The sequence below is a fragment of the Notechis scutatus genome, chromosome 1 (assembly GCF_049901735.1).
Source record: "Notechis scutatus isolate UNSWTSFEM ecotype Mainland chromosome 1, rNotScu1.2, whole genome shotgun sequence".
Classification (NCBI taxonomy): Eukaryota; Metazoa; Chordata; class Lepidosauria; order Squamata; family Elapidae; genus Notechis; species Notechis scutatus.
In genome coordinates, this window is record NC_142009.1 from 91,433,091 (window position 1) to 91,454,681 (window position 21,591).

Sequence of the window (21,591 nt, forward strand, 5' to 3'; positions counted from 1 at the left end):
GCCTTTTTATATCTTTCCAGCAAATTAAAGCAGAAATGGTCTGAGACGGGGCCAGATTGGGTGGGGTTAAAAATGTCAATTTCTTAATTTTGCTGTGGTGGATTGGAGGGATTTAACATGTGGAGAGTATGAAAGCACTACTTCCCCCCTCTCAATCAAGCTATTTTTTCCTCTCCTTTGCAAGTGAAGAGTCAAAATTAGCGCCATTAGGTGCTGGGATGTTTAAGGAAAATTATTTTGCCCATTCCAGTGTCATTACAATATCATTTGTTATGTCACCCAAGCTCCCGGACAGAAGAGAAAGAAGTTCCCATTTAAAAAAAATCCTACATTAAGGCATTGAGAGGAGAGGAAGGAAACAGTCACCCCGGCACTGTTCCTAACCTTCAAATATCTAGTAGAAAGAGTAAAGAAAAAGTTGAATGCAGACAGTTTAGATGGGCAATTTTTCTGATTGCCAGCAGGCCGTATATGAGTGCAAGTATATGGACCAAAAAACAAATTGAACTCACAGGTTGGGCAGAATCAGGAGGTTAAAACCCATTTCCCCTTCTGTATATTTGTGTCCATTACAAAGAGGTAAAACGGGCCTGAAAACAACAGCGGATAGGAAATAATCTCACACTCATATACCACCAGCTATAGTTTCTTACTTTATTTATGGGATTCTTGGTTGCAACTCCAGTCAAACCTTATTGAGAATAAAATAAAAGTCTCCCTTGGGTCCTGTTCCACTCATGGTTATTACTTTGCTACATTCATATTATTTTCTTGACAATGTACAGAAGTGGCTTGCCATCATCTACTTTGGAAATCTTTTTTTCCCCCCAGCAGAATCAAACTTAATAGTCTGAGATTCTCTCCCATCAAGTATGAATCAAGTATACCCCGCTAAGCTTTTTCAAGATTGGAAAAGTCAACCGCCAAGTCACCGACTTAAAAATACTGTGCCATAATAAAATCTTTTTCTAAAAGGACTGTATATATAAAATGTCTATTCTTGTTTTATGCCGTGGGATTCTGCTTATTTTAAATCTGTAAAAGATTTTCTTTCTTTGCTTAAAGAAAGCATACTTGATCTTGCAGAAAATATAGTAAGGGGAGGGGGGAAAGGAGCAATATGGAGATCATGAATATCTGACTGAGGGCCACCGAACATCTGAGGAGTCATACCTTGAGCAATGGCATCACTGGGCTCTTGGGCATCTCTTTCCTCTTTCTCCTCTTGAACACACGAGGCGGCTGCCATCTGAGCAAGGGCTGATGCACAATTAGCAGCAACGCCTACGATCAGGAGGAAAACATCTGATGAAGTATAGTTCAATCCAGGAGCCGCTAACTGTACACTTGCTAAATATCTGGTATCTCAGAAGGAGAAAGGTCACATAGCTTATTGCTCTCCTTTGTTGAAGCTCCCTTATTGGATACTGAAAGAGTGCACAGATTTATCTAAACATGACAACTTTGCCAATGAATACAAGTCTACCTAAAGCACAACTGAGCCGAGCTGCCTTCCTTAGCCCGTCTAGACTCATGCAGATGGCATCCTTCTCCTTTTGGTTCTGCTCCTTGATGCCTTCAGCCCCAAGAATGAACGCTAATCCTTTGGAGCTGCCTGCCATGCGGCCAGTCAGAGGGGTTGATAAGGTGTCGATCAAATTCTTCCAGCAACCAATTAGAAGGTATCGGGCGAAAGCAACTCCTGAAGCAAAGGAAAATGAAAGGCAGTCTTAGGAATTATTCTAACTATGCTAAATATTTAATCAGAAGTTATATCTAGGGAGGGGAGGGGAACCGTAATTTCCTCCCATCATGATCCTGATGGAAATTCTCTCCATCATATTGACATTAGCCCAGAAAAATAGCTTCCACAGACGCTTATGGGATCATATATCCCTCTAAAGCGAATAGAAGGGCAGAGAGGAGATTCTCATATAAGACAAAGACAAGGTGAGGGCAAGGTTAAGAAAGAAAGAGAAAGAAAATGAAAAATTATTTCAAAGGCTGTGAATTATTCCAAAATTAAGCACTCATTTTTTCCCCACAATGTACATTTGAATGAACCATAACATTGATGATATCCGTGAAATGCCCCAATTGGGGAAAAACAACAACCCATAATTCATTGTGACAGGTAAAAGCTGGAACCAGACTTTAAATGGGATCTGTATCACACAGGGAGATATAGAAGACACCGAAAAAAGAAACATTTCCCTTTCAATCAATAACTAAATCTTTAGCCTAAAATATGACGCTGATATATGACAGGTGAGCCATGCTGCCCACTGTGCACATCCCTTCACCTGCCATCAATGTATCATCTGGTTTCCAGGTCTGGGATAGAGGAGATTGTTTGGAAGCCGAAGCCATCAGCTGCCCGCCTATTGCACTGCTTCCGAAGCCATCGATGTCTGCAAAGGGAAACATCTGGATAAATCACCTGCAATGTATCACTCTTGTTCTTTCTTTCAATTCAGCGGCAGTGGCAACGGAATGGATATCAATTTGAAATAATTAAGTCTAATAAGCTCACTCCCCAATCATTTTAAAAGGATGTAGCATTAGATGGAAATAAATAACATTTATTTCTAACGTATTAAACACTGGCATAAACGGAAATTTTTGTTCGTGTTAGTACACATGCTTGTTTTTATGTAGTAGTCAAAGGGGAACCAACCCGTCAGCATAGTGATGAGTGGGAGGCTATGCTCTTCAGGATTTCCCCAATAACCAGCTTCCCCGAGAAGATTTCTCTCCAATACTTGATGGTAAAGTTCTTCAACCCAGGCCTGAGAAAACACCATCAATACTCCACTGGATTGGACCTGTTTCATGAATTCTTTCTGCAGAACGAAAGAGCGTTCGTTTAGTTAGTAAGGTACGGCTAGACGTATTGTTTCTTTCTTAAGGAATTTTACATATACAGATGTGACATACAGCACCCAACAGAAATAAAAAGCATTGCTATGTTTACAAAGGGAGCCTCAGCATCTCTCTTTCCCCCCCTCACTCCCCTTCTCTCTCCATTTTGAGGCAATATCAAATTGAGCACTCTTGAGTCTTAGGTTTGCATGCTCCTCTCTTTCATTTTCTCTCACTGAATTGTTATTTCTTTTTCTTTAGGTTTCTTAGAAATTTAGTGTTTGGCTGAACTCAAGGCACTATGAATTGGTATAGCAAAAAAAGGGATAGCCTTAATGTCTCTTTCCCTCGGTTTGAATCAGGAGGAAAAGGTTGCATTCATTTTAAATTTTGGATTTGTTGTCTGATTAATGCTTTTCAAAAGGGTTTTTTTTTTAAAAAAAAATCTAAACCCTAAATCACTGAAACAGAGGAAACAGAAACCTTAATCTCTACGATATTTCATGCATGCCTCTCTTTCAAATCCATGCAGCTATGTTCTGTGTTTCAGTAACTGATCTCTGATACAGCGACTGTGATTATTCTGTTCATGAGCCAAAGAAAGGTTAAATCTTATCATTGAACTGGAGACTGGTAGAACGGGATGTGGCCAAGTGCAACATGTTCATCACTGTAGGGGTCAACAAAGGCTTTGACCTCACCAGTAATACAGCAGACTGGGCTGGTTTCTTCTGATAGTATTCTGCGTTTGACAGCTTCAGGTTGAGCAGGAATATGTAGTGACAGACCGCATAGAGGCTATCTGCATTCATCAGGTTCTGGAAGTGAAGGCTGACACTCCCTTCAATTCCTGAAGAATGCATCATGCCTAATCAATACAGACAAATGGGAATTATGCACAAGAACCAAGTTTCAGTCATTTTTAATTCATTAAAAATAATAACTTACACCAGGGGTGTCAAACTCGATTTCATTGAGGGTCGCATCAGGGTTGTGTTTGACCTCGGAGGGGGAGCATGGCCAGGGAGGGGCATGGCCAACATGTCACTCGTGTTGGAGGATGCCTGTGGTGGCCCAAGCTCTCTGCCAGTGAAAACGGTATCCCGAGCTCCTTTTTGGATTGTGATGGTTTCCCGCAAACCCCTGCCAGCAAAAACAGAGCTTGGGAGGGCCACGCACGACCCTCCTGAGCTCCATTTTCACTGGCAGAGGCATGTGGGCCAGTTCTTTGCTTTTTCCAGAGCTGCCACATAGGCCACATAGACCACGGGCTGGATCTGGCCCAGAGGTGGTATTCAGCAGGTTCTGATCAGTTCTGGAGAACCGGTAGCAGAAATTTTGAGTAGTTCAGAGAACCAGCAAATACCACCTCTGACTGGAGATTTTACACTATCCTTCCCCTGCCACGCCCACCAAGCCACGCCCACAGAACCGGTAGTAAAAAAAATTGAATCCCACCACTGATCTGGCCCCTGGGCCTTGAGTTTGACACCCCTGACTTACATTGTTGAAACCTCCTAGAAAAGAATAATGCTGCTGTAGCTGGAGTAATGCTACAGTGCTGAATTGGGTAACTTTGGGTTAATGATGCTTTTCTGCATAACTTCAGATAGGGCCCCATTTCTCTCAAGCACATACATCAACCCCCCCATTACCACTGGAATCGCTGTTCAATTTTGAAGAAGCTCTAAATATCAATATGATAAAGAAAATCAAAATAAATATTTGTACTGACTTCGCATACTACCTATAGATAAAGATTTGTACCATAATATGGCTGAACCAGATTTTCTTATGCAAATAAATAAGTATTCAATTGACTTTTTTTAGGACAATAAAAACACTGGAATAACATCTCATCCATAGATCTTTCCTTTAAAAAAAAGTCCAGAAGGAGTCACATATTCCTTTCGTTAAAACAGAATGTGATACACACACACACATGCAAACATATGGAGAAACAGGTAGGTTGGTAGATAGGCAGGTAGGTCAACAGATAGGTATAGACAGACAGAAAGACGGGTGATAGAGATGTTCTAATACAATAATTGGACATTAATGGGAAAGTAAGTGAGTAGCTTACAAACCTGAACAAAAAGTTGAAGAAAAGTTCTGGAGAGCCAAATCTACCTCTTCTACTGTAGCAAGAGTGATAAGACGAGGAAGGAGTGTTTCAAGAGCCTCGATAAACAATCTGGCACTTTGCTGATCTGCTTCCTGGTTCTTAAGTAGCTTCAAGGAAAGGGCGGCAGTTCGTAAAGACTTGTGACCTGGACAATCTCGTGGCGTCTGTTCTTCATCAGCTAAAGAACAGTTATCTGAACCTATATCCGACACATCTGACCTTCCAGAGTCTTTTTCTGCTGCCATAGAATATTGGTCACATGAATCAAATTCGGTTCTGGAAAAATCCTGGTCTTCAACACTGAAATTACTCTCGCTGTATCTAGATCCACAGGAACGGGCCTTGCAATCAACAGAAAGGAAATTGGTTATATCTGGATAGACAACAATATGGCTCCGTTGAACTACATCTGGTTGGTCAATTGTTTCTGATTCTGGCTCTTTATAATGAATTTCTTTGCCTGCTTGTCCAGCTGGGGATTGCAAAGAATTTTTACGGATGTCAGAATTTGGTGTCGTCTGTCCCATATCTCCTTCTAGGGTTGTCTGACCAGTATCTGTGGTAACACTAATACTGATGTCAGGACTCTTTTCATGGCCTGGCTCCCAAGGGGCATGTTCTGATGACAGGATACGTCTTTGCCACCTAAAATCAGCATCATTGATCTCCATGGAATCTCTACTGGTCTCAGCCCCCTCTTTTAACTCGTCCAGCCGTCGGAGAAGCAGATGCACTTGCTCTTGATCCAGGCCCTTTCCTTGACTTAACTCATCCAGAGTTCCAAGCAGGGCACAGGCACAGGATACTGAGGCATAGCAGGCTTCAATGCCACCTTTTATGCAGGCTTCAGTCATCCCATCCAAGATTCTACAATGTGAAGGAAGATAAGACACTCTTCACCCTTATGCCTCCTAAGTCAATTATGCAACGGATAAAGAATTTATACTGTAAAAAAGAGGGGTGGTTTCATCTCTTTGGTAATGAGCAAGCAGTTGATTAACTAGATCCATGTGATTAATCTAGAAAGGGTGCAGAGAAGAGCAACAATGATGATTAGGGGACTGGAGGCTAAAACATATAAAGAACGGTTGCTGGAACTGGATAATCAAGGAGAGAAGCAACTTAGAACGAAGGAGAACTTTCCTGAGAGCTAGAACAATTAATGAGTGGAACAACTTGCCTCCAGAAGTTGTAAATGCTCCAACATTGGAAGTTTTTAAGAAGAGATTGGATAACCATTTGTCGGGTTGGACTAGAAGACCTCCAAGGTCCCTTCCAACTCTTCTGTTCTGTTCTGTTCTGTCCTGTCCTATTCTATTCTATTTTACAAAGGCATCATCTGATAAAACAATTTCTTGCCTTTGATTGTATTCCAGTCATTTGGAACCAAAGGTCTTCAGTTCTGAACTGAAGAAGTTTCTTGGATGAGAAGCAAAACATATTCAAGGAAAAACAAAGAAAGTCTAGTTGTATTTTAAAAAGCAATTTTGGGACAACCATGACCTGGATGACTGAGAATCTCCATAGATATTTTGCTCATTTTATAATTATTTAACAGATTTTTAGCCTTTTAGGTCAGCACACTCAGTTGAAGAAGAAGACTCCTAATCAGAATTATGGAATGCCTATTGAATTAAATACTGTCAAAGAAGAAGAAAATATTTGTTTCAAGCAATACAGTTATCAAATATTGTAAAACAATTGGGATACATACAGTTTAAGAAGGTCCAGGTGGGATTTTCTTTTTGAAATGGATCTCTTTCTTGATTCTGGTTCTGTGGAACAGGGACCTGCTAAATCACAAAGCCGCCGAGGACTTCCAAGTATCTAAATGTAATGCAATTTAGCAGAATGCAATAAATATATTTTTAAAGTCACTTTGAGATGGGCAGCATATAAATTTAATAAAGAAATAAACTCTTTCCAGTTGATCTTGAAATCACTTGTTAAAATTTATTCACATATTCATGCAAAGAAGAACATTATTACTGATTGTGTAATAACTGTTTCTTTTATCACAGGATTATTGTTATTATTGAAGACAAACACATAGGACAAGATAAACTTCTAAGACAAAAACCCAGTGCTTTGGTAAGCACTGCTTACGAAAACAACTAGACACAAATATAGTTTTCTCCTCATGCCGTCATTCTGTTAAAACACCAAATTCCTACAGCACTGTGCCTAAAGATATTTACTCATGTAGTAGGGCTTTATGCTTAAAGATATTTACTCATATAGTAGGGCTGTATTGCTTTTATCCTTCTCATCTTCCCTACCTTCACCTATTAGTATCTTATGATTTATCATTTGCTGTTTGTATCTTATGATTTATCATTGTATTTTATGATTTATGATCTATGACTTATCATTCTGTTGTTTGTATGTATATTGAGACCTTATGCACCAGAGACAAATTTTATCAACCAAGTGTCCACTCACACTTGGTCGATAAAGAATATTCCAATATTCCAAACAATTTGTAACTTGTAGTTTAATCACAATTTAAATTGACAAATTAAAAACAACAACCAGGGAGTATAAATTCACCTCTTTCATGATCTTGATAGCTTCTACTCTGTGCTGTGGTGGAGGATACAGAAGCATCCGATGGTAGAGAGATTGCAGAACAGGCTTCATGGACTCCACTGAGCCCACCAACCGAACAAGCTCCGCTGCGATGTAGTAGATAGTCCGTGCAACAGGACTACTAAGGGCAGGGGCAGTTGTAGAGCAGCCTGATCCTCGGCCGTGGTCAGACACTCCGGAAGAAGGAGAATCAGCTTCATGACCAGTGCTGCTATGAGCAGATGTGATTGTTTTGTCATGAACCGGATTGCCCAAGATTACTATCAGGGCTGGACATAGCTGCTTCCTGAGGAAAAAATAAATTAAAGTGATAGTGTGGGAGAAGTAGTGAAGGATACTGTACCTGAAGAGATTGTTAAAATAGTTTTGTTATGATGAAAAAGTACACTTCTATAGAAAAAAATGAATAAAAATAAATGAAACACAGAATGTTTCACTTAGAAACAGAATTAAGGCTTTGATGTTTAGCCCACCAACCCTTCACCCCTCTTCATCCATGTATCTAAATTTGCAGTGGTTTTTGACTGGTTTTTGTCCCTATTTCATAATCATACACTTTAGCAAATGCTGGGACTAGGAGAAAAAAAAGATTATAGGTAGTCCTTGAGTTATGGAGCCTGCCCATCAGGGTTGCATGTCAGGACAGCTGTTAAGCAAAATGGCCTCCCTTAATGACCCTACCTCTTGATGCAAACATTAAGTGAATTCAAATGTTTATTAAATGGAGCACCTGGTGCCTCAGAGATAGGGGAGGCCTTTGGAGGCCTACACAGGTCCAGGGTCACCTGCCCAGTCTCCCAAGGCTACTCCTACTCCTTGAGCTCTGCTTCTTGCTCCTCAAAATTCCCATAGTCCTTCAGCCTCCTTTCCACCCAGCAAACTAGGGAGATCAAGCTATCTGAAACTTGCAAGCCTCCAGCTGCCTTCCCACCCAGCAAGCAAGGGGAGATCAGACCAGCAGAAGTTTCCAAACTCCAGTGTGTAAAGTGAGATCAGGCCGGGAACTAAAACGACAAATTTACCTTTCATCTACTTATATTCAAATAACTTGTTCAATATCCATGAGTTATTTTGAGATCTTCTCGAATAACTTTTCTGCTGTTTACTCTATTTCTTCTTGGATGCTTCCAACTCATTCTACAGCTCCGTGGAAATGGAAATGACATTCTCTGTAGGCATAGTAATATTTACTTTGTCCAGATGATACCCCATCTTCTTTAAAAGCAATATTCTAATGCAAATTTTCATCCATTTTCTGAACCCCTTGTGGGATTCACTTTCTTCAGCATACGAGCATTAAAGAAAGCTACCAGCCACAGATGACAGACATATGATTCTCAGGTAAGAAACAGCTGCATTAAAGAGTTGCAGATAAGTGCTACATGAGCTTTGCCTGATGTCCTTGCCTACTCCAGAGAGCTATAAAGCCCCAGGTTGTAGCACTGAAGTACTGGAGAAGGACCGATCCCAGTTCAAATCTTTTCTTGACCAAAAGACTGACTGGGGGATTATGGACTAGTTATTCTTTGTTAACTCAACATACCTCATAGGGTATGGGTGGGCTTCAAAAATTTTAGCAAAGGGTTCTCTGCCCAGTTGCTGGATGGGTGTGCCATGATGGGCATGGCCTTGTCGGCCTCCTGCACCACAGCGGGGTGGGTGGGTGGGTGGGGTTGTTGTCCTCTCTGGGCTTCAGAGGCTTTCCTTGAGTCTCTGGGAGGGCGAAAACTCTCCCCGGGCTCAGGAGGCTCTCTGGAAACTGGAAACAGGCCCATTTCTGGCCTCCCTGAACTTCCGGGAAGTCTGTTTTTCATCCTCCCCGAGCCTCAGTGCACGCCCGCACTTACCTGCATCCAAAATGGGCTGTGTGGGGACTCCTGGGAGGCAGGGGGGAGCAGGGGGCAGCCAGAAGTAGGATTTGGGGATCTCTGAACTGCACAGAATCTTACCTAGAGGGTCTCCCAAACCTCTGAGAACTCCCAGTAGCCCACCCCTAGTTATAGGGGTAAATTGAGATGCCCATATATGCCCTCTTGAACTCAGTGAGGAAAAACAAGAAGATATCAATGCAATTGTTCACTCCATTTAATTTGCATGCTCTCTAATAACTCTCTCCTAGTTAAGAGAAAGAGGTTTTTTTTATTAAGTCCCCCACCCACACTGTGAAAGGCACAAGTTCATTCATGAAATCCAACTTTAGTGTTAAGATCCCAGCTTTCTCTGCTTCAGTTTCAATGGGGAGAGAAATTTTTTTCTGGATGGTATTCTTGTGGCTTCTGATGTGCAGCACAAAAGACCGTAAGAGTGCTGGTCACGAAGCAATTTCAGACTCGGGTAGATTGAATTCCCTAAGTATTTCTCCCCCCACCCCCTTTTAATGTAAACAGATATTACTTCTGCTCAAATATACAGGCCAAATAAGATTTCTACAAGGCGGAGACTTTGTTCTCGGCATCATTCAAGGCACATCTACTTACCAGATGAGGTCAGTGAATCCTTTATGGTGGTGCATAGTGGAAGAGAAGCTATTCAGCATGGAAAGAATGCATTCCAGGTAGAGAAGCTGCAACTGCCGATTCTCACTGAAAAAAAATGGAAGCACAAAGCATAGCAGGTTCATTTCTACAGAGATAATGAAGAAGCAAGCGCTGCATACTTTCCCATGAGCCAGGAAAAAGGAAGTCCTCTCCAAGGGCATGGCAAGAAAAAGTAGCTGTGTGCAACTGTGGGGGTCAAAACTACACCTAGAAAAAGCATTATGGGGGTCAAAGCTATACCTAGTGCTGTTGAATTTATGTTTCCTGACAAAGAAATAAAGGGAGACTAGTATAGATCTGTTTCAAGCTATTTAGCTCTCATCAGCTAACTATACCCTTCTGGGATTCTGGGAAGGGTATGGCTAGCTGATGAGAGCTAAATAGCTTGAAATAGATCTATACTAGGCTCCCTTTATTTCTTTGTCAGTAAATACAAATTCAACACAAAATAGTTTGTTGCAAAAGCAACTGCCTGCAAAGGCTCCTGGATTGGGGCTGAAAGGTGAAAGTGGAAGCAGTATGCTCCGTCCATAAGTGGGTAGGACAGGTTGCCCGAACTTAACAATTGCAGGGATTCATTTAACCACGGTGGCAAGAAAGCTCATAAAATGAAAAAAAAGTCCGCTTAACAAATGTCTCCCTTAGCAACAGAAATTTTGGGCTCAATCGTGGTAATAAATCAAGGACTGCTTCTGTATGCAGAAATATGACTAGGGTGCTGTAAGTTACTTCTGTGAACTGAATCATGTTCTGATCATAGGCAATTAGTTTATACATCATCACCTTATACTGTAGTTTTGGAAGGGTATTTGCGTTATTGCATATATCCTGTCCATTTACTGAAAGTTGGGTAATCTTACTATTATAGTCATATGTCTGACTCAATATTTTTGTGTACAGAAGACTGCTTTTATGCATGACTGCTTTAAGGGCTGAGATATTTTTGTCAGGTTCCTATTATTATTATCAATATGCACCCTCCATATATCTGCCTAAATAAAAATATGCATAGCGATAGCATTTAGACTTTTATACTGCTTCACAGCTTTTCAGCACTCTCTAAGCTGTTTACAGAGTCAGTATACTGCCCCTAACAATTTCGGTCGTCATTTTACAGACCTTGGAAGGATGGAAGGCTGAGTCAACCTTGAGCTGGTGAGAATTGAACTGCCAAATTGCTGGCAGCTGGCAGTCAGCAGAAGTAGACTGCAGTACTGTATTCTAACCACTGCACCACCGTGGTATACGCATACAAGTAAAATGAAAAGGTTCCAGTTGCAATTAACATTTTATTCATCATTAAAAGGCAGCAATGGGAGACTACTTAGAGTTCCCATTTAATATGAAATGCTGTGACTGGAAAGTTTCAGTTTTATACCCTGTTTCTCCAACAATACGGCCTCCCCCAATAGGAAGTCCCAGCATGTTTTATAGGCATGAATGAAATTAAGCCCCTCCCCCAAATTAAGGCCTATATTAAAACATGCGAAATGGGGGGATGGTGGTGGGGCTTGCCATTAGGAAGTACTTTTGTTGCACACCCGGATATGGTGCTGCCTGCGTTGACCCCGATCACGAAGTGCCCCACCAACGCCGAGGTCAACTTCCAAGCCGTCGCTGCCTGCCCACCCAAAGATGCAAGGGGGGAATTAAGTCACCCCCAAAAAGACAGCCTAGCCATTTTTTCAGGGCTCAAAAAAAAATAAGACCCGGCCTTATTATATGAGAAACACGGTATCATTGCCCCATGTGATCACAAGCAGGGCCTTCACCATCCAGGCAACTTAGTACTCCAGAAGATAATCATTTAAGTATTTTGATCTAAGTCACTAGGGGTCTATACGCAAGTACCAAATTATGAAGCATATTAATCTTCTCTAACTTTTCTTCTGCTCAACAATTTCACTGTGCTCACAAATAACCCAGCAAGAGAAAACAGAAATAATAACAATATAGTTAGATACTATACCAAGTAGAAAATAATGAAACAACCCTCTACCTTACTGCCTTTGGTGAATTTCCCTACCTCATTTGTTTTAAAAAAAGATGATGCTATTGTTGGAGAAATGGAAATCTCTCTTCGCTTGATGCCTTGCTTCATCCATATGTCTCCGAGCACAAACACATTATGTTTTGAAGATTAATTTAAAATTTCTAAACTGCAAACTTGCAAATACATACCTTGTTTAGATATGGAGGCATAATAATGCATGCCTAAAGGGTTGTTAATATTTTAGGATACATTTCTCCATGCTTGTTTCTGATCTAGCTACTTGGGAAGCAGATAAATGTATGGTTGTCTTCTTCAAACACCCTGCCGAAGTATACTATCCCAATGATATACTATCAGTAATGTAAAATAAGTATACTGTATTTAAGGAGACAGACACAGAGAGAGATTTCCTAAGAGATGGGCAATTAGAAGAAATGAAGCACTACAGGAGAAGAGCATAATGAATTATTCTACATGTACAGGCCTGAAGGAAAGCAGAGCTGGCTAGATTTAGGCTTTCTGTTTAAGATATGGGGCACGGACATTGCTTCCTACTCAAGATTGGTCCTTCTCAAGTGGGGAGAAAAGAAAGAGAGAAATATCCTCTCCCCAATTCCCTTCCGTGTTTTTTATTGGTACCCATAGCAAAGGAAAAATAAAAATGTTTCATTTCTGTTTATGCTTTGGAGTCCCACTTAAAATTTCAATGCTTTTTCTTTCCTTACTGTTCACTAGGATTTTTAATTTTTTCTCTATGTTTACTGGCGGATAATATCTTTTTCTCAAATTCTGCTACACATGCTGGTTGTTGAATGATTCTAGAGCCATGTTGGCGAACCTATGCCACGCCTGCTGGAAGTGGCATGCAGAGCCATTTCCCCCGGCACGCAAGAGGTTGCCTGGAAGAGCCCCACTGTGCATGCATGTGCGCTGCTGCCTGACAGCTGATTGTCGGGTATCTGATTCGCATGCGCAGGGGGAGGAGGAGGATGCGTGGGAGACATGTGCGCATGTGCAGGGACACGCTGCGCACGAGGGGATTTTGTGCGCAAACGCAGATGTGCTGCGTGCGAGGGGGAAAAGCTTTTCTTTCCAGAAGCACTGTTGAAATAATTAAAAACATACCCGTCAATGCAATAAATTTCTCTAACAAATTGCATGCAATTAAACAGTAATTAGATATCACTTGCAAATAATTATAGTTATTTAGGTGCACAAGTAATTACAGTTCCTAAACTTATAGAAATTTATATACTATTACATAAATTATAATAATAATTACTGGGAACAATAATTGTCTGTTCCTCGAACTACATAATCTGTAGTTGTCCAATCCAATATTCAATTAATTTTCTACAATGAAACTCATGTACTACAATGTAGCACATCAAGAACTAATTTGCCAAAATGTGTTCTACCACACAAGGAAACTTGTTTACTGCTAAGCGCTTATAGAGAGCATTCTTAATGGTAACAATGCAAAAATGAGGGCTATCTTTTTAAATATTCAAAATACAATAGAAATTAACATCTCAAACAGGAAGTAGAGTAACAAAAGCAAAACTAATACTGTAAGAATCAGCCTGAAAGACTGCACTTGCCAGAGCAAATATCTGCCACTGAAAAAGTGCAGCATTTGTTTTTTTGTAATATGTTCTGCATTAGGCCCACATTTTCAAAATTATATAAAACTTGTTTTTCATAGTTTTACTGCTGATGGAATGTAGGTGTTTAGGTACAGAGAGTATGCTGGATACAGAAAGTGTATATGCCTCTGAATATTGTCAGGGTAATGTTATGCTTGTCAAATTAATCACTAGCTAGTACAAATTTAAACTTGATTCAATAGGTCAGAGAGGAAACCCAACCAAGAAAAGGAGTAGATTTTCTCCCTAACTCCATTTATATTTAGAAACACTTGCTTACCTGATGGCTGTCTGAAGTTTTTCACAAAGGACCATGAAGACAGAGACAACATCATCACAGAATGACTCAGTGGTGGAATCTCCAAAGTAAATAAAAGGCATGCATTAGCAGCTTCAGATATATACTACACCAAAATTAGGCACATGGAATATCTTCAACCTTGGCGACAGGATGCATCACACAGGGATGTGGATGACTGGGATATGATATTGCAAGAAAAACTAGAGCCATTCTGTCAAGAATCTTACCAGCTCACAAATCAAATAAGTGACTATTTGGAATGCATAATCTACTGAGTGTGAATTCTGCAAATTTCTCTGTAGAGCATATCACTTCTAGTGATCATGTTAGCATATCATACAGTTATAGAGACTATGGGAAGCAATTATGAGCTGACTCATAACAACTCTATTGGGATTTCAGATGTACTGTATCAACACACATTTGACCTGTTTCAACCTATGCCAAACCTTTGAAAGAAAAGATAAAACCAAGAGCTGAAATTTTCTTGGTATGCGTGAAGTAATTTCTACCATTGTTCAGTCATTAGGTACATGAAACTACTAGAAGCTATTCATATTCACTGCAGCCTTGTATGCTATAATTATGCTAGAATCTGACTCATGATTCCCAATCAGCTTCCCATCTCCCCTGACTAATGAAAATGGTAGTCTAAGCCACATGCATAAGATACTAGTTTAAAACAACTGATGTGAAATAGGAATACATGCAAACTAAATATTGGAGCAGGGTCCCCAACTCTAGGGCTGCAGCCCACTTCCAGGGTGCAACCTTTTCTGAACCTGGCCATTCAAGCTGTATATATCAGAGGCAGGGAATGTCTTTGTTCATGTCCTTTCAAATGTTGTCCTCAAATTCCTTTGCCACTGACCGAGAAGTTGATGGGAATTGAAACAGCTCCAGAATACAGGTAATCCTCAGCTTAAGTCTGGTCATTTAACAACTGTTCGAAGTTACAAAGGCTTCAGAAAGGGAGCTTTGTGGCTCCTAAAGCACTTCTGCCTGACACCAAACTTTGTGCCACCCACCCACAGTCAAATGATCACAATCTGGGTGCTTGGCATCCTGTTCATACTTACAACCGGTTGCCAAGTACTTCACGATCCTGAACATCTGACCACTATTCCTGCATCCCATCAAATCTTTTCTGTCAATGGAGGGGAGCTGACATCCTCCCACAGGGAGCTGAAATGGAGCTTAAATCTTGATGATTAAAACTCGTATTTCTGTATCCTGCCAAAAGAGTTCTGTGTATCAAGGAGAACTGATATCCTTTGGCAGGCAGCTCTTTCAGCCTACCAAAGAATATCAGTCCCTGGAGATGAAATGGAGCTGAATTCCAAGCAGGATTTTCAGGTCCTGAGAAGAGAGGCAGAGCAATAAGAGCACTGAGTGCTTCAGGTACGTAGGGGAGGCCTGATACAGGTGTCTCTTCCTCAGAGGCTGAAACTTCTCCTTGGATTTCAACAGGGAAGGTTTTTAGGTCTTGAGTGGAACCTCCCAGGGTCTCCCTCATCCTCCCAGAGGAACCCTGTACTCCTTATGATGACAATCGAGAGTGTTGGGATTGTTATCATTTAAGCAAAATAGTCACATGAACAGTCACCTGATGTTTTGCTTAACAACTGCTTTGCTCAATGACTGAGATTCCAGTCCTGATTGAGGCCATTAAGCAAGGACTCCCTATATTAAGTTGACTACCTCCAGTCTTTTTTGTGAAAAAGGAAACAACACCATAATTTTGCATAAATATGAAAGTAATCAATAAATCATTTTGTCAAAATTAATTAACTTGATACCTGAATTCTTGAAACCTTGAAGAACTCCTTGGCTTTCGGTCATCTATCAAAGAAGAATAGATGTATTATCAATAAAACAGACAAAATAAAAGTGGCAATGATACTTGAGACAAAATCTCTTACTTTACACTTTGTAGAAATTTGCTCCTGAAGCAGAAAAAAGTCCATATTTGTCTAGCTCAGATAAAACCTGATCCAGAGGAAAATGTCAGAGCCAGTAAAAAATTACCTTGACTTTTTTTGGGATAGGCTTTAATATTTTTAAAAACCTATTTATAAATTCAGTTTTGGGAGCATTATACCAACTCTAATTTAAGCATAAGCAGCAAAGACCAGTCCCATTACAGATGCCTGAGTGACTCACTGTATTTTCTTGTTTTTGTCGTAATTGTAAAATCAAATCACTCAACATCTGGCTGAGGGTTGCCCGTACAGCTGTATTAATACTCCGTTGGTGATAACTGGAAATGTAAGTTTCAATACAAACCTATTTGAGGAAAAAGGAAAAGAGACAATACAGTAATAGCAATACAATTATACTGGTTAGAAGTTAATGTACAGGAGGTCCTCAACATATAACCACAATTGAGCCCAAAATTTCTGTTGCTAAGTGAGACATTTGTTAAGTGAGCTTTGCCCTATTTTATTATCTTTCTTGCCACCGTTGTTAAGTGAATCACTGCAATGTTTAAGTCAGTTGTTAAGTGAAGCTGGTTTCCCCATTGACTTGGCTTGTCAGAGGGTTGCAAAAGCTGATCATACGACTCCGGGATATTGCAACCATCATAAATGTGAGTCAGCTATCAAGCATCCAAATGTAAATCACATGACCATGCCACAAAGGTCATAAGTCACTTTTTTCAGTGCCATGGTCACTTCAAATGGTCATTCAGCAAAATATTATAAGTCAAGGACTACCTATATTAGATGTGAATTACTATTCCAGATATCTATCAATATATATAAGCATCCCTCTCTCTCTTTATTTTATCTTATTATACAGCTGAGTATTAAAGTCTCATTTCATAATAATATATATAAAATAGAAAACTAATAGCAGTCACATTTTGGTATCTAGGTATTTTTTTAAAAAAAAAACTTTGATAGAAGCTGCTTGCTTAGAAGAGTTCAAGAGAGTGAGGAGGGAATAATAACTTCTCCCAAAGCAATTATGTGCATTAGAGATACATGACTGACATAAATCTAACATTGTGAATGAAAAAAAACCCATAATCTAGCGCGAAGCACATTGTTTTATTAAACAGCTCAAGTTTCATTCCCAACTGACAGAGGATACTCACTTCAGCAATCTTAAGAACAGAACTTCCACTCAACTCAAACGTTGGAGTGTATGTTATGCAGAGCAACACCTAGAGTTAAACAAATACAACACAAAAGAATTTTAGATTGATGATTCCCTCAATTAAAATCATGTTAATGGTCAAAAGTAATAGTATCAATCTGGAAGCAAGTCTACAGCATATTTGTCTATTATCTGATTGCAAAATCATACAACACATAGAGGACCATAATGTTAAAAGCCAGAATAGAACCCCACAGTCTAGTGCAGTCCAACATAACACAACGCAATACAATAATAATACATAATAAAAATAATACAATCCAAATAAAGGCAACCCATTATTAAAAGATCTCTGAGTAGTTCAAGGATCTTGACATTAACTGTACCAGTCTTTTATAAGACTTTTATATACTGGCTAGCAATTATGCAAACTGCTGTCTAGAAACTATCAGCATGAAAAAGTTTATAGTGCCAAGGATAAAATTATGAATATTTTAGGACCATCCTGATCCAACCTCTAATGGGGAAAGATCTACAGTGGCAACCAGGAATATCTTCTAAAATAGTATATCTACCACGCTATGAATTAAATTTACAGGGCGAAAACAGTTTTGTAACACTATAAATCAATGAAATGAGCTATAAAGGACAAATATGACAAATGCCTTGTTTTGCAAGGATACTGAATGACTGCAATGTAGAAAACTGAGAAAATTAAGAATACCTCTGCATGTAGCAAGTGAAAATGTAGATCCTATTCAAGCTTGCTCTTGGAAGGAGACCAATGTAATAGAAAAAAATCCTCTCCACCATAACAAAGGAATGAATTTCAATAACATCCATTGGCACGATTTATGGTATTTACTACCACTTTTCTGAATGCAAAGTCTAACAATGTCTGAATATTAAATACTTTGGATGATATTGTCAATTTTTAATTGATGTAGCAAGTGTCAGTTAGCTGTGCATTTGGCATTTCATAAAGAATGTAAAAAAATGTGCTAAATCAAAATCTTTATACAAAAATGGTTATATATTGTTTATGTTTCAGAGTAATTTATAATTGCCCCGGTTAGAAACCTAAGTGTCACTGCAGGAATCGGTAGTGAAATCCTCAAGTCCCAGGACACAATCCAAGGGAACATATAATTAATTGTTATTCATTCATTCATATTATATGGCTACCATCTCACAAATGGTGATTCTGGGTAGTACACAATAAAAAAAACCTGTAACACGGCCATGTAAAAACAGACATCAATTAAAAATATTAACATTATGATTAAAAGGCAAGGAGAGAGCAACGAATATTAGCAACAATGGACCACTTCAATGACATTCTTCCCCTGGGCTCCCCAGGCCTCTTGATATAACCATGTTTTGAGGGACTTACAGAAAGTTAACAGGGATGGGGTTAATTTCTGCACAATGTAAAGGTGTATGATGGCATGATTGTTTAAATTGTCCTATTATTCCTGGAAGGTCAGTTAGTGACTTTGGGCAAGCTGCTGTCAATCTCTCTAACTTACCCCAAAGGCTATTCTATAAAAAGCTGAAGGAGAATGCTATGTACCGATGATTCCTGGAAGGAAGGTGAGGAATGAATCTAACAAGCAAAGACATAAATAAAACACACTGCTCATCTTTGTGCTTAAAACAACAACTAAACTAAGATTCAGTAAAACAGTGAAAACATGATCCTAATATTAGGCAGTAAATGACAAAATCTGAAGAAGGTAAATATTTCTTTTATCCATCCTGAATAAATGGAGAATTTATGTCCTTGAGTAAACAGAAAGATTTTGAGATAGGTCCTAAAACTCAAAGTGAAGCTGCCTCTTCATCCCCTTAAAAGAGACTGCTTTCCATTATCAATTATCAACATAAAATCCTACACTGCACAATTTAAATCTGATTATTTGAAATGACAAGATATCCTTATAAGGTCATTGTATTATTGGGCTTCATGGAGAATAAAATAGATGCTTACACACTGGAAAGAGAATGGAAGTTACTGGAAGTAACTTTCCTTAAAATGTGGTCAGTTAAACCCTGTTTTGTTTTAATTAAACAATGTTAGATTCTTGTCTTGCACATGCCCAGAAGAAAGTTCCCTCCAGTACTGAATGGCCTTGATAACATTGTAGATTTTAATCACAGCTGGAGAGCTTTCTGACATAAGAGAAAAATATTGTTTTTGACTTCCAAGAAGATGAATATTACCCTGATGGGTTCTCAAAATCAATAAGATAAAAAAATTCTGATTTTATTAAATAGAAAACTATATTCCTACAACTCAATTTGGCAGTATTTTCAAGCACTTGTATGCTGGCAATCAGCATTTAATATAATTTGAACCTTTCAAAATAATTGCAGAATGTTAAAAAACCAGTTTTGTAAAACAGCAACACATTTCAGTTCAGAAAGTAACTTGCAGTCTCGCAAGAAATAGTTAAAGTCCTCAGATTAAAAGAGTAGGATTTGTATTCTTGTTATTTTCAAATAGCTGTCCTGGAATAAAGTATTCTGTATTTGCAAAGCTGCCAATCTTTCAATTTATTCAATCTGGAATCACAGTTATTTTTAGAAACTTTGGAGGGAGAGGAGATTAATAGCCTAACATTGGCCCAACTACAATTTTAAGAAATCTCTACCACATGAAAACCTGTTATAGGAGAACATATTGCTCAAAAGCATACCATCTGTATATGAAGTTTGAATACCCTTTGCAAAATTCATTGCACCAAATTCCTAATTCTTTTCCTCCTATTTACTGATTATCTGCTGCAGTGGCGAGTAGCTGATATGAGTTCAGTACTGTTAAATGAAATAGTTAATTACAAAGTAACAGGCCTCATATTATCTAGCTACTCATCTACTCAGAATAAATATTTTTCTAGTGCCAGGAAGCTACCACAATTCACATTCAGTGGAACATGGATAAAATACTGTTGCAATAATGTGATGTAATAATGGTATATGAGAAAGACCCTGATAAAGGGAGCAAAGAGATACTGCACAGAAAATGGTCAGATAAGAGGGGACATAGCCCACAGCTGCATAATGGGCTCAGAAGAGATCCTCTCTAACTTCTCCGACAGTAAAGGAGACAACGGGAGATTTGTATCTGCACACCTGCCAGAGTGATGTTGGTTAACCTTCTCGGATAAACCAGACAGGAAACACGGCCAGATGAGATACTTTATTGTGTGGTTACATTAACAGAACCTTGCAAATCTGAAAATACATATCTTCCATTGTCTCCTTTACAGCTTAAGAAGTTAGGGAGGGTCCCTTCTGAACTTCTTTCTCTGCCCATTGTGCAGCTGTGTTTCTTCTTATCTGACCATTCCCTAGGCAGCATCTCTTTGCCCTATTTCATAACCAACAGATATAAAAATATATACCAAGAATGGGTAAGAACTGGGTCTTTCTCTATCCCTCTCTCCCTCCCTCCCTAGTTCTGATTACAGTTGATATTGTAATTGTAGTCTCCCAGCATTCCGATTTTGCTCTGACTTGCATTTATGGGATGGACTATTCCACATTATTTAGAGGCTTCTCCCACTGTTTACAAATACTATTTGTAATCCTATGTACACTGAATGCAACAAACCACTTTCATCGGCTGGATGGATATTCTGGATGGAATGGAGAGTAATTTTAATTTTCTGACATAATTACATATGGTATTCCCAAGGATCTCTAAACTGATATCTTTACAGATAATAAGCATTGACTAAGGTCTTAAAAAAGGCAATATGATTTAACAATAGAATTGTTAAAATTAAATTCAGTCCTCTGATTGAAGCACATCTGTGCCACCTACTAAAAAAAAGCAAAATAAACTGGGAAATATATATACATACGTAAATACGTAAGAGTTAAATACTCCTTCAGTGTACACAGCATGATATGTTTAATTATGAAGAGGATGAACACAAGAGCTTTCTATTGCGCACTGGAGCTGTGAAATAGTTTTTCCAGTGATTAGAAACAATTACTCAGAGTGATGGATGCTTAAACATTTAGACAAACTCTTATACAGGCATGGAATAACTGTAAAGCATGTGATCTATTGGATGTTCCCTAAAGAAGGAATACATTAATCCACTGGGCTAAGACAGATATCAGCCTAAAGCAAGAAAAATGTCTGCTTAGGAACAGCAGAAAGAAGATAATATTCATCCCGCGGTGGCGCAGTGGTTAGAATGCAGTAGTGCAGGCCACTTCTGGCAGCGGCATGTAATTTGGCAGATTGAATCTCACCAGGCTCAAGGTTAATTCAGCCTTCCATCCTTCCTGAGATGGGTAAAAATGAGGACCCAGATTACTGGGGGCAATATGCTGACTCTGTAAACCGCTTAGAGAGGGCTGTAAAAGTACTGGGAAGCAGTATATACGTCTAAATACTATTGCTATTGTTATCCCTGGCT

At 39.2% G+C, this 21,591-nt stretch overlaps 1 protein-coding gene across 2 annotated transcripts in view; it reads right to left on the minus strand.

Moving 5' to 3' along the window:
- The window catches only part of ARFGEF3 (ARFGEF family member 3), a 75,475-nt gene that overhangs the window by 36,884 nt on the left and 17,000 nt on the right, over positions 1-21,591 (minus strand). Inside the window, exons 5-17 of one of the 2 annotated variants that reach the window (XM_026666168.2) lie at positions 17,154-17,222; positions 16,217-16,339; positions 15,853-15,895; positions 14,033-14,111; positions 10,054-10,158; positions 7,538-7,862; positions 6,702-6,814; positions 4,950-5,854; positions 3,564-3,730; positions 2,678-2,843; positions 2,304-2,411; positions 1,487-1,702; positions 1,174-1,284 (exon numbers count right to left, since the gene is read on the minus strand). In XM_026666168.2, the coding sequence (XP_026521953.1) occupies positions 1,174-1,284; positions 1,487-1,702; positions 2,304-2,411; positions 2,678-2,843; positions 3,564-3,730; positions 4,950-5,854; positions 6,702-6,814; positions 7,538-7,862; positions 10,054-10,158; positions 14,033-14,111; positions 15,853-15,895; positions 16,217-16,339; positions 17,154-17,222 (2,530 nt within the window). Of the gene's footprint in view, positions 1-1,173; positions 1,285-1,486; positions 1,703-2,303; positions 2,412-2,644; positions 2,844-3,563; positions 3,731-4,949; positions 5,855-6,701; positions 6,815-7,537; positions 7,863-10,053; positions 10,159-14,032; positions 14,112-15,852; positions 15,896-16,216; positions 16,340-17,153; positions 17,223-21,591 lie in introns of both variants that reach the window. The other variant, XM_087970986.1, reaches the window with a different exon arrangement.